We start from the raw sequence: 13,624 nt of genomic DNA, 5'->3' as shown, positions 1-13,624 counted from the left end.
TGCCTGAGGTGAGTTTGGACAGTGGCATCCTGAAAGCAAACATCTCCTGAAGTCTCTAGGGCAATGTTGGAGCTGCCCTGCAGGAGGAAGCCTGGCCAGGGAGGTGGTGCATGGTGACAGCTACGTACGCTGAGCAGGGGCCGGGCGCCGCTGTGGTGGTGGTAGGGCACCTTGCACATTGCCTGGTAATCATACATGGTCACCCTGCAAGCAAAACACAACAGGCAAGCAGTCAAAAGCAAGCCATGCAACCCCCCATGGGACAGACATGTCAGCTTTTTCTCAAAAATGTCAGGTATGAACTGTTTCTTGGATTCAGGAAAGCAGTGACCTGATCACACGTGTCTTTGCTGTTTGGCCAGTGCTGGATCTTGCAGAGCAAGAAATACAGGCTCTGGATTAATGTAACTGGGTCAGCACAGGAGGAAATATGTCCCTAATTTCACACAGTGAGTAAAGCAAGCTATGAAGCAGAGGAATTATAATTGTAACTACCTCAGGTCCCCCTAGTTCCTGCTTTCAAGCCACTGAAACTCTGAACTCTCTTTTGACATTGGCTGAGGGAGTGGGGTGAGATGAACAGAGGTATTTTTACTAGAGAGAGAAATGTGGTCAGCCAGCTGCAATGCTGCATCTGTGGGGCTCTCAGACAACCACTCCCCAGAAAGGCTTTCTGAGTGGCAGGAGGAACTGAAGCACTTCTGTACCCAAAAATGCCAAGAAATGTTTCCCATAACATCTTGCCCTGGGAACCACAGAGAAGCAGATGCTCTCTGGCCACACAGAGGTTGGAAGTTTCTGTCTCTCTCTGTGTTTTGCAGCAGGTGGAAGAGCAAGAGATGAGGAGAAACAGGAGAAACATCATCATGTGTGCTGATGGTGGCTGAGCCAGGGAGCAGATGGGGCAGGTAGCTAAAGGAGCTCTTGTGTCTGGATAAGAGAGTCACCAGCATCACCAGCATGTGCATTTTCCCTGCTCAAGTGCTTCTCAGAGGGACCAACATGCTCTGACCCACGCAGCAGCAAAGAACAAGAAGCACAGTGTGGAGATCCCCCACTTACCGCCTGAACATGCCCATGTTTAGCAGCTGGGTCATCACTGAGCCATCCACTGCACCAAAAAATTTTCCAGTCTGCAAGCAAAAAAAAAGAGAAAAATAGAATAAACTGTAAATTTTCCAAATGTTCCATGGCTCCAGCTGATCTAGCTTGTCTGGAGGCTGCTGTACACAAGGAGGGTTTTTGTAAGGAGGAAATGCTGAGCTTTTGTCCTTTGGCTGGTTGGAAAGCTTGAGGGAGGACTTCCCCCAACACCAGCTGGGCATCCTGCACCATTCCTAGCATGCTTGGAAAAGATTTAGCCCACATAAGTCCCTGTGGCTTGTCAGAAAAAGGCAAGACTCTCAAGCTGCAGAGACCCAGGCATGCTGAATCATTGGAAGCCTGGACTCTCTCATGAGTTATTGGGAATCCATATTCTCTGGATCTGAATGCCTGAGTCTTCCATCTGAGCCTCTCTGCTACCCATGGGCACTGTGGTTTTGGAAACCTCTGCTCTCCTGCTGCCCTAGGTGAACTGGCCCACCATGCATGAGATGTGCAAACTGTGCATGTACAGATTTCTTTAGGTAGCAAATGCAATATTACAGCTCACTGCTGTGTGAGTTCTGAGCAGGCAGTGGCCCAAACAACACAACACAAAGCCACCCATCCCTGTAGCTTACATACTGTGCACTGGCACAGCTAGGACTGAGTTGCATTTGGGGGGACAACAACCCCCCAGTTCTGCCTGCATGGCCAAACTAAAGGTGGGGCTTGTGGCCCTCTGGTTCCATATATACCTTGGAGTCAATAACCTCAAATAAGGACCCAATCTCAAATCTGCTAACTGCTGCTTTAAAGATTTCCTCAAACAAACAATTCTGGCCTTCCTGATTATTAAACCATGACAAACATATTGCAAAAATGCTTCAAACCTGTCAAGTCCACTGCTTTGTTCACAGGCAAGTAAATGAAATGTTTGTAAATAATAAAAGTGCAGGTATGAGCTGTCCTCTCTCTGTTTTCCTGGCTCATGGGTCCTGACAGAGTAAGTAGCTCCCATGTGTTATGGAAGCATTCACACAGTCTGGGATGTTTTGCTTTTCCACTGATAGGCTAGCAGTCATTTAGCACGTACTAGCAGATGACAGATGACTTCATTTATTTGAGTGGGACATTTCCACAAAAAAAGTCCAAACTCTTAGGCAGATTTACCTAAGATCACATGGTAATCATCCAGCAGTAGTGTTACGTGGTTATGAGCCTCTTCCCAAAAGGCTTTAGAAGTCATTTCACTGCACAAATTGATGCATAACATCAACTCCCCTTTGAGCATTTAGGCTGTAATCGTCTCAGACAGTCCAATGTGCCTGAGCAAGCTCTAACTTTTTTCACCTCCCTCGCTCTTTCAATCTGATTAGGGTGGTGAAGAGGCCAGCTGCTTCCATTTAATACCAGTCTGCAGACCCAGCAGTGAGATTTAACACAGTGCAAGCTGCAGGCAGTGGGACAAGGAGAGGGGGCCACTGCAAGGCTGTAAATGAGGCCCATCCTGTCAAGAGAGGCTGATGTCTGGCTGAATTTCTCCGTGCAGGACATCATTTGTATAGGTGTAAGAATGAGCAGCTATTAGTGCAAGCAAGAGTATGGCCAGGGAGTGTGTTCAGAAAGGCATCAGCAAACTGGCCTCCAACAGCAAACCAGACATTCAGAGCTTGCTGCTGTTTTAGGTACCCCATGCAGGCAGTAACAGAGAAAAGCATCACTTGGCAGAAACCAAAGCTGTCCCATACTGGAGCAAGGTTTTGTAAAGCAGCTCTCATCACATCCTGCTTCCTCCAGTGACTGCTGCTCTCCTAGGCATCCCTCTGCTGTGTTTCTCCTAACTCCCATCTCTGGGCAAGTTTCCATTTCAGGGGTTGACAGCACAAAGCATTGCTCTGACATCCTGCATGACACAGGCTGTGTCACTCCCCCCTGCAGCTGAGTGTGCAGGCACATGTGCAGGCTGTGCACAGCAAAGACATGCAACCCCGAGCACAAACATGACTCAAAAGCTACATCACTGCTCACATGCACCCATGCTTTGCTGGCTCATTGAGCAATTTACACTTTTTGTACACTCAGAAGCTGCAGACAAACAGGATCTGCCAAATTGCCCAGGCTTTGGGCAGGCAGGCAGCCTCCTCCTCCAGCATGGCTCAAACAGAGCCAGCTCTTGCTTCTCCACAAGCTCTGAGCTCTGGTGGCATCCTGACCTTTTGGCTGCCTCTCTGCACCCTGCTCCTGGAGTCCCACCTGGGCAGAGCTTGCAGACATCCTCTGCAAAATGCCTCAGGCAGAAGGCAGCAATCTTAGAAAAAGAGGTTTAGTGAGAGAGGGAACATCTGGATGCAGCAGGCGGAGGGAGCTCAAGACCTGGGATCCACAGCTGTGCCTAGGACTGGCAGTGAGAAGCAGCTAAAAACTCAGGGGTGGCTGTGGGGCCACAGCTGCAAACACGACAGAAAGAGCAGAGCAGCCCTCCCTGCAGCACAGCCTGACCCTGCCACTTATTTTCCCTTCCTCCCAGAGCACCTGGTCCTCACTCACTCCCTTCTCCTGGCTCTGTGTTTTAACTCTTTGTTCCCTCTGGGATGAGGCTGGATGGGGAGATTAGCTCGAATTAAGAGATTACCCATTCTTCCCCAAGTAATCCTGCAGGGAGCTTCCAACTTGTCACTCATTAAAATCCTGAGTCCCTTTTCCATGGTGGTTTCCAACTGCCAGTAAGCTTCCTGCTGCCTTCATACAGAGGTTATTAGAGCCAATCCCTCACCCTGATCCCCCATCCCAAGGGCAGAGGAGAGCAGAGCCTGAGCCACGCTGTCCTCACCCCATTCCTGTGGGAAGCTGCTCTGATTCCCAGTGTGGTCACCCAGGGAAGGAGGTGCAGGCAGCAGGCAGCTCTGGCAGGCAGAAAAGCCAAAATACCCACAAAAACCCAGGTACAGGATTTTTTTTTGGCATTTTTTAAATGGATGCCTTAAGGAAAAACTACAGGATGGGTCAGGGAAGGCCACACAGCAGCAAGTGATCCCATGCAGCAACATCCAGGTGGCATCTAGGAAACCCAGGGTATTGATTTAGTGCTGTCTTGAATTCCCTGTAGGGTTTAATGGTGTGGAGACTCATGGTGTCACCAGGAAATAAAAACAGTGACTGGAACAGGATAAAGAAATCAGAAAAAAAAAAAACAGTGGTGAACTCTCTGAAGTCAGGGAAGGTAAAAGCTGGAGGAGGACAGCTCTGGTGCTTGCCAAAATGCCTGATCTTGGAGGTATGTGGATAATGTTTATAATTTACCCAAATCCTCTATAATGCCATGTTTCTGCAAATCAGATCTTTCAGAGATGAGCTTTGGAAAAACCTATTTTCCGTAAGATGCAGGAAAAAGTACTGAGGCAGAGCCCAGGAGGGCAGTGTTGAGGTCACACAGGTGACATGGTAGCTAAAGGGCATAGCTGATGGACACATGTCATAGGAATCAGTCTTTGAAAATGCCATGGGTGTCAGAGGAGAAAGCAATTCCCAAGACCACCAGCCCATCCCAAAAACTCAGTAGGGCCTGGCCACCCAGAGTGGGGAGCCAATGCAACTTTTGCAGCATTTCCCTCCCTTAGTCTTTAAGTTCTATTTGCTTTTTTGGTTTTTTGGCACACCATGTCATTGAAGGGACACTTCTACCAGACTGTTCAGTGTGCTGGGTAGGGCACTTTTCCCTTTCCTACAGAAAAGAGGTTGGTTATCCCTTGCAATAAGCTCCCCTTGGTATCTGCCTTTATCCCCCCTGGTGCCTCTGTGTTGCTGATTGGTTTTGCTCTGTGAGTCTCAGAGTCTCATCTCAGGCTCTCTGAACTCACTGTGCAGTGCCTGCAGAATGCACATTCTCACCTTTTTCTTTTGCCAGCCTATTCTGAATATGCTAACCAACCCAAGCCCAGGTGGGAAACCATGGGACTCATATAACTGATGTTTTCCATCTGAACAGCCATCTAAAAATTATTCTTCTTTCTCTTCTGTCCCAGCTACTTTGTCCCTACTTCATGCTTCACTGTTTCACCAGGTTCTTGCAAGGGACTCAGTTCAAGGCTGAAGAGAACTGAAATTCCATAGGTTATCTAGTCTCCCTTATCTCCTGATTTTGTCATGCTTTCAAAGAACTATAGCTGATAAGTTTTTTTCCTTGTGGAAACTGTGCTACTTGTGCCAATTGCATCCACCAGGAATTCTGTTACCTTAATTTCCATTTCAATCAGTTTGTCACATGCTGAAGAAAATAATTTCTGGCATTGGACTTGCTGCCTTTTGGAAATACCCAAACTGCATTTGTTAACACGATTACAATGGCAATTTTAATGAAACTCTGCGATTCTGTCAGTAACAAAACCCCTTCATTTCCCACTTCTTCTCTAAGCCCACTCTTACTATTGACTTATTGCTTTGTAGCTTATGAGACTGTTCCCACATATCACTTTCTGATGTCCAGAATTATGGGGTTTAATTATTTTGAAAGAAAAAGCTCTGTGGTGAATTTATCAGAGAACAGAAAAGTGCAGCTCAACCATGCAGTGGCTGGTAGTATTGATTTTACCCAGATGCACAGGATCTCACATCAAACTTGCACCCCTTCAGCTCCCTAGAAATGGCTGTGGAACCACACACCTAATTTTTATTTCTATTCTGAGCCTTCTCCCTTGCTCCTTTCACCCCTGCAAATTCAGTAAATTCTCCAATTCTTTAGGTGTGTTCCTGCTTCCAATTTACTTAAATTATTTTGTCTTCATTTTTTGATTTTAGCATTTTGCTCTTACCATCCCCTCAGTTTGCTTTCTTGAAGAACACCTTGACTTCAGAAGCACTCAAAAGTGCTGCTCCCTTCCCTTCCCTTCCCTTCCCTTCCCTTCCCTTCCCTTCCCTTCCCTTCCCTTCCCTTCCCTTCCCTTCCCTTCCCTTCCCTTCCCTTCCCTTCCCTTCCCTTCCCTTCCCTTCCCTTCCCTTCCCTTCCCCTGTCTCAGATCATCTTTCAATAGCATCTGTGCCAAGGGAACGCAGTCTAATTTCCTTTCTTCTGATCAAAAGATATTTTGACTAGTTCCTTCCTTATCACAGCAAACTCCTTCCTCAGCTAGGATGTGCTGTCACTCTGCTGGGAGCCTTCCCCCTCACTGCACAGTTTAATTTAATTACACCCAGCCACCCTTATTACACAATTCAACTTCATTTGTTTTAAGCAGCTCTGGTGGGTTATTCAGGAACAAGCAAACCCCGCTCTCCTCCTTTTCTTATGCTCTCTTACCTCTTCAGGTATTTTGGAAACAAGTATAAAGCCATTGTTGTCAATGAGGAAGCAGTTCAGAATCTGCAGAGATGGAAGAGAAGCAATATTAAAGATGGCTTTTATGGCTTTTCCTCTGTTTGTGTTCAGGATGGAGCAGTGTGGGTTTGTGATGATGCCAACAGCCTTGGCATTTCAACACCAAGCCCCCCAGCTCAGCTACCATGAGTTTCACACAATTCTTTTCCCTCTCTGCCTCCATTTTGAGGCATTGAGTCCATTCTGTGACAGATTTTGTCCAGCTGTGACAGATTTTGTCTCTAGCTGGGGCTCTGTGCAGGCCTAGCAGGCTGTGAGCCACACTTAAGGCAAGGCATCCTTGCAAATTGTACCCTTGTACAAATACAAGGGTATTTGTGGTGCTCTTCTCTTTAGTAAAATGGTATCTAATACTTTCCATCTTCAGGTGTCAGAGTTTTATAACCACTCACAAAATAACCCTCTCCCCACCACTGAGTATCACTGCTGATCTACTTTTATTTTGCAAAGCAGGAAATAGAGGCACAGAGTTTAGATGAAAACCCTTTCCTGCAGCCTGCAGGAAAAACTAGAAAGCAGAGAAAATCCTACATGAACACAAAACAAAAAAATCTCTGGTGATCTCACTTTTCAGGGCAGATGAGCTCCTGTCTCACATATTCCTGATACCAAGGCAGAAGCAGTGGCATAAACACAAAGAGAGTGTCCAGCATGCATGTCATGCTGCCAGACACTTTTTTTGGGAAGATCTGGGATGCCAGGGAGACAGATTTAAAGGAGATGGACTTTCACTGGCTGGAATCCCAATGTCTCTGCCCTGGCCCAGCTGGGGGGAAGACCTAAACTGCAGATTTGTCTCATTACTATGACATCCTGTCCCCCAGCTGTGCAATCTCTTGTGAGGAGACAACAGACACTGCCTTTTTTGGGGAGACAGAGATCCCCATGGAGCAGGTGGTCAATCACACCCACCACAGGTACAGAGAAGAAACTGAGGCAACTTACATCATCCTGACAGCTCAGTGGACAGGCACCATCAAAGCCACTGCACTGCAACGGGAAAGCAGAGAATTAACCATGGTGGGAAGGAAACTTCCCAGTGTGACCATGCAGGAGCTGCTCTGGCAGTCACTCCCCCACCACCAGAGGCTTTCACTGCTGGGACTGAAGCAGCAGCAGCTACAGTGACCCCACAGATCTCTGACACCCCACACTCACACAGCCAGACAAGTTTTCCTTACTCATTCAACTCCAGGTTTCCCATAGCAGGCTCTCAGACATCCAGAACATTAAAGCAACTTATTAATGGCGCAGCAACACAGAAAGAGCTCAAGCATGTGCCTCTGAGGAGGGGCCCCAAACAAAGGAAACTGGGCTTTTATACCCTCACAGCCCATGTGTGATCATCTGGGGTCATCCTGCTGGGACATCTGCTCCTGCTGTGTCTCCAGGTGGCCGGACACCTGGCTGTCCCACATGTCCCCATGGTGGCCTTTGTTGTGCAAAGGGTCAGTGCCAGGTCACAGCCTCTTGCCTGGGGCTCCCAGAGCTCAACCTGCAGCTGCAGCCAGAGCCACCTGCACTGAGTATATCCCTCAGCACATGGCATGAGCTCATCTTACTGTCTCCCCCTTGGGACTGCTGGGCTGAAGGTTTGCAGAACAGCATCCCAGACAGCTCTGCAATTCAGCTGGCATTTCCACCAGGACAAGCTTGGCAGCACCCCCAGGTCAGCCACTCCAGCTCCCCACCTCTACCAGCAACATCCCCTCTCCTGAGGGTTCAGATCCTGCACCTGCCTCCCTGACATGTGCCCAGCAGGACCTGTGCACTCCGAGCAGAGGAGGCACTTGTAAAGAAAGGGCAAAAGCAAAGGTTATTGTGCACCAGGGAGAAACCAGCATGCATTTCAGCATCTGTTAGTATCTGGACTAAGAACATAGCATGGTATTTTAGATCAGGGCTCTTCTCAGGCAGGGATTTTTTTGTTGTTGTTGTTGCTGTTGGTTTCTTTATTCTCCAGACAGCTAATGATAAAATAGGATGTGAATGGTGCACATGTAGCCCAAGGCAGCATCCTCTTCTTTCATTTAGAATTTCTGCGTAGTGGACTTGACATGTGTTTCACAACACTGAACTGGGTGGGCACACGAGGGGTTAAGTGGTGAGTAACAAAGCCCTTCAGGTGCTTATTGATTTCATAATTGTTCAGAGTTTGCCGTGGCTGCATGTGTCTGTCTCTTTGTGTTATTTTTTAATTCTATTTTCTCCACTAGCAGAGGGAAGAAAGCTGACACAGTGTTGCCTTTTCTGTGCATGGAGTCCCCTTCCTGCCAGAGGTTTTCTGGGGTCGGGGAAGGACACTGACATAGCACATAGCCTGTCTGCTCTCAGCCTGCTACCCACTATTTTCTCAAAACCCTTAGACATAAAATCCAACCCCTTTTCTGGGTGATTCTCAGTAACAAGAGGTAAATTGGCCATTCCAGACCACAACAAGACCATAACTTTCACTTAGAATTTGTTTCTCCCCTTGAGTTTTGCAGAACAAAACCAATTTTCTGTCCCTCTGTTCAACTTCAGTTGAGGTTGGAGATGCCTGAGTTTGTTTCAAGTCCCACAGCTTTGCAATATCACATGCTCACACTCTGAATCCAGCTGGCTTTTTGAGACTCTCGGGATGATGGTTTAAAAAAAAAATTCCTTTATCCACAGTTGCAAGCACCATCTCACCCCTGCCTCACCACAAAGCAACACATGGTTGTTTTATTTCCCTGGATGTATTCCCAGAGGTCACCTTGTGCTTCACCCTGCAGGTTCTTTCCTTTGGTCAGCAGAGAAACATGGCCACAACAAACCACAGTTATGGCCTTGGGGGATAACAAATTCAGAGCCCAGGGTTCAGATATCAGCACAGAAACCCAGGTGAACCACAGTGGTTTTCCACAAGAAGGGCTCGTGTCTCACACATCCTCCTCAGCAGAGTGAGGGCTGAGTCTCACTGCCACTGCACTTCCAGACCTGGAGAAGTTCCAGCAGTGCCTGGTGCTGGGCTGGCCAAGCAGCAGCAGCAGCAGCAGCAGCAGCAGCAGCACAGGCAGGACCCTGCTTTGAGAGCACTGGCAGCTTGCAGGGAGCCCCTGAGAGGGGGCAGAGCTGAGCCTGTGCTCTCTGGTTTTTCTGAGATGATATCTGCTGCTCCCTCCTCAGAGACCAGCCCACCTCACAGCATCCTCCTGCTGTTGGTCAGGTCTCTGTGACCCAGAGCAGTTTGAGCTTTGCCAAAGACACTTAATTACTGTGAAGACAAACACAGCCTGTGACAGGTTTGGACCCTCTCCAGAGGCTACAGACAAGGGACAGTGCCTATGATATGCTGGCACACAAATGACACAATTAGGAAGCCAAGCCAGGCATGCTAGGATGCCTCCCTGTCTCCAGCTTTTGTCCACTTACATCAGTGTCATTGGGCTGGGAGGCACAGCGTGGACATCCAGAGCAGCACAGCATCAGTGAGGCAGGAGAGAGAGAGAAAACAAAATCTGTTAGTCATTCCTCTGTCCAACAGCGCTCACATCCTGGGAAAGCACATGGAGCCTTTTTTCACACCAGCACCTACCAGGGCCACGGCTCACAGCCACTTGGCACACAGGCCTCCTTCACCTGCTTTCATAAGGCCTCCCAGCTTCACTTAACACCCATGAGGGCTTGTTTGTGTGAGAGCTGCCTGGCTATGGCCCTGAGCAGGGTGTTTAAAACTAAGCTCTCTGTTGCTGTTTCAGGATCGCTCATGTGCTTTGCAGAAATCTTTTTAGCTCAGGTTAGGTTTATGTGATCCCCACCTGCGAGGATGCTCCTGTCATCACAGAGCAGCTTCCTGCCCTCCTACCTTCTCTGTCATCCCTGTCTGATGACAGTTCTCTCTCCTGACAGCAGAGAGCTGCTTTTGCTGTGTGCTGCTACAGTCCTGTCATGCTCACCCCTCCAGCACACCCCCCTGAAAGCAAAGCCTGGGAAGAAAGCCCCTGGGTGATGAGGGAAAGGTGTTTCATTTGTCTTGCTTTCCAGACCAGGGGAGTTGTTTTAATTATTTCACTTCCTTCACTCCAGAAGAGTATCTAATATTAGGACAACAATCAAAAGCATATCCCTGGAGCAAATAATTTTTATTTTGGCAAGCTGGTAGCGTTTTGTTATCATTATCAAGATGATAAGAGAAGGCAGTAGATTTTTTTTCTGTGTGCCCAAAATTGCAGATTTCCATGAGTTTTCTGAAAGGCTGAATGAGCCCAAGCATATTTCCACAATTAAATGTGTCACATTCAGCCCAGCTAATGCCAGGCCAGGATGCTGACACTGTCACCACGGCATCTGCAGAACAGACTCATGGCTCACACGGCATTAGTGCTGTCAAAGGATTACAGAAATGTGTGACTTCAAACTAATCTACTTCATAAATCTTTTAATATGAATTCCACAAAAGCCCTCATTAAAATGCCATCATATGTGATGTAACATAGCATTGACCTTGCTGACAAAGAGCACTGAATTGTGTCTCTGCATGATTGCTGATGCTCTTACCTGTTGCATGGCCATCCAAAACTTGCGTTGCAGCAAATCCAGCTTTATTTGCACACCCACAGCTGCAGAGAACAAAAAAAAAAGGAGAGGATCAAAAGAGGAGCATTAAAGACAAATACAAGTTGGGAAAAGAGGAGTAAATATTTGCCCAAGGTGATGGGATGGAAATCACAACTGCAACCTGCCTCCAAGTGTGAATGGTAAGCGCTGAGTCAGACTGCCAAGTGAGAGTCAGAGGTTTAACAAGGGAGAGGAAAAGGGGACACTGACTGTACCAAGGTACTGAGATTTCCCTCACACTGAACACTCTGAAGCTTCAAACAGATCAACAACAACACCACTAAAAAAAAAAAAAAAAAAAAAAAAAAAAAAAAAAAAAAAAAATCCCCCAAAAGCCCCCCAGGGTGGCATGAGCTTTTGCCTTTGTCTTTTTATGGATGTTTGTGATCACCCCAGCCTCAACTCTTATACCACACAGCATCAATCAGAAATAAAGTAGGCCAGTGAGGAAGGGATTAATTTGAAAACCCACCTGTCTCAAGGGGGAACCACAGAGATTTAGGTTTTTCCTAAGCCACTACAAAAGCACAGAATAATGAATGCCACTTGACAGGAAGTCGATTATGAATAGTGATTTGTTACCTGGTCCCAGCCTAGTGCACGGTGGGCTAAGCAGAACTCTGTGTGTATGTGTGTTTCTTAATGAAGTGTGTCCTAATTTCCTGGCTTAATTTCCCTTCTATCCCCAGCATCATGCTCCTGAATTAAGGCATAGTTGCAGAGGAGAAAGGATGGTGCAGGGTGTCCCTGACAGGACAAGCTGGCTGTCCCTGGGTAGGCTGCCTACAAGCACACACAATAACCAGTGCAGTCGTGCACAGCCTGGCGTGGTGATGGGGAACAACTGGGCTGTGTGTCAACTAGTTGAATCCAAGAGCTCTGGAGGAATTACAGCCTCAAGCAGGACCTTGAAATAGAATATAAAGTGCAAGTGAGGGAGAAAAAGTAATACAGGGAGGGAGATCTGGGGCCTTTTTCACAACCACCAATATCAGGAGGATGAAGTATTGCTGTTTCTAGAGATTTCCTCTGAATTAAAAGGAGCTTCAAAGGGGGGAACAGATCCTTTAAATCTGAATCATGCCGTGTGGGTGCTTTTAAGCTAACAGTGTGATCTGATGCTCTAATTCAAATGGGTATGAATTAAAACTGGAGTATGCAGTGGTATATTTTCTTGCCTCATGTACAGAGACCCTAGCACCTGGCATCAGCTCTGTGTTTTATACCAGTGTCCTTGTCACATTCCTACTGCTGGTACATCTTACAAATCCCATCTATCAGAGGCACATTTCTCATCCAGCTCTCCCTGCTGCAAACTGAATCTGACTGCCTGTCTGTGGGGGAAAGGAATGATTCTGTGCAGCTGCACTGCCCTAAGCCTCGCAGAGCACAAACCAGGCAGGACAAAGAATGCAAACAAAGGAGGAAGGACAGGGCTGAGTCTGGCCTGGGTGAAGATTCCCCAGCTTCAGCAAGGCTGTGGCAGGCTTGGTTTGGCTTGGTGCCCTGCTGGCAAACCGACACGCCATGACAGCAGGCAAGCGGTGCTGTTGCTGCTGAGTCCCATGAGGCCCACGCACCCAATTTGGTACACAGCTTTAAATAAATTCATCCTTTCAAACCAGCTCAAGGAAGAGTCCTTCCCCTTATCACAGCAGATCACATCAATGGGACTGAGTATTACCCAGGACATACAGTTTTCATGAGACTTGAAGAGGAGTCGATACCTACATAACTAACCTTGCAATGCAGACTTACACAGTGGCTCATGTTTTTGCCACTGGGAACACTTGGCCTCAAATTGTTCTTCAGAGAGGTTTTAGACCCTGGTTGTAAATCCCTGCTTCTGCCCAGGAGGCATAAGCAGCACATACCCAGCCTGGACAGAGCTGCCTGCAACATGTGGGGTTGAAGAAACCTGTGGGGTCAGCCTGGTGGCCAGTGGCAGGGACAGAAAGTGGCAGCTGCTGGCAAGAACTGTGAGAAACTTTCACACATTTGGGTGACACGAGTAAGACATGAGAGCTGAGGAGAAGCAGGCCACAATGAACCCCCCCAGTGCTAGTAACAAATAGTCATCTCTGTGTCTTCACACTGTTGGTGAGGTCAAGGAGAAAGGAGGAAAGCAGTGATCCAGTCTGAGATAAGGATGATGCTATAGCTCAAGTGAGAGGGAAAAAACTGAAATAAACTCCTCTGTGCTTGTTTCAAAGAACAACTGATTGTTAATGAGCCTTTTTGCCCTGGTGGCAAAGGGTACACTGCATCAGAGGGAAGATCTGAGGTCCATGAAATGATGAGCGGCTGCTGCAGAGTCCCCAGAGACACTATGGCTAACATTTTATTCCTACTCACATGCACTGTGCCACTGCAGCAGGCCAGCAATGCAGTAAAGCAATGCTGAGCACCTGGCACAGGTAGGCATCACTGTGTTGACACGTGATGCCTACCTGTGCACCACTTGCCACTCCCCACCCTGCCTGCAAAGCCATGGCTGCAGCTCCTGGGCTTTCCCTGGAGCTGTGCACTGCTGTTCACTGTGGAGAGAAGTGCCTTCCCCTCCACCTGTTCATGCCTGTGCTGAGC

The 13,624-nt window shown here is 47.8% G+C and overlaps 1 protein-coding gene across 1 annotated transcript in view; it reads right to left on the bottom strand.

Moving 5' to 3' along the window:
• CACNA2D4 (calcium voltage-gated channel auxiliary subunit alpha2delta 4) overlaps positions 1 to 13,624 on the bottom strand; it is a 120,595-nt gene that overhangs the window by 13,605 nt on the left and 93,366 nt on the right. Inside the window, exons 27-32 of the mRNA XM_071422207.1 lie at positions 10,979 to 11,040; positions 9,854 to 9,868; positions 7,403 to 7,447; positions 6,380 to 6,442; positions 1,063 to 1,133; positions 129 to 204 (exon numbers count right to left, since the gene is read on the bottom strand). Of these exons, the coding sequence (XP_071278308.1) occupies positions 129 to 204; positions 1,063 to 1,133; positions 6,380 to 6,442; positions 7,403 to 7,447; positions 9,854 to 9,868; positions 10,979 to 11,040 (332 nt within the window). The remainder of the gene's footprint in view (positions 1 to 128; positions 205 to 1,062; positions 1,134 to 6,379; positions 6,443 to 7,402; positions 7,448 to 9,853; positions 9,869 to 10,978; positions 11,041 to 13,624) is intronic.

The sequence above is a fragment of the Agelaius tricolor genome, unplaced genomic scaffold (genome assembly GCF_023055355.1).
Source record: "Agelaius tricolor isolate 1412-34295 unplaced genomic scaffold, bAgeTri1.0.p SCAF_3, whole genome shotgun sequence".
Taxonomy (NCBI): Eukaryota; Metazoa; Chordata; class Aves; order Passeriformes; family Icteridae; genus Agelaius; species Agelaius tricolor.
Note: the sequence above shows the minus strand (reverse complement) of the source record. Positions and strands in the feature narration are given on the sequence as shown.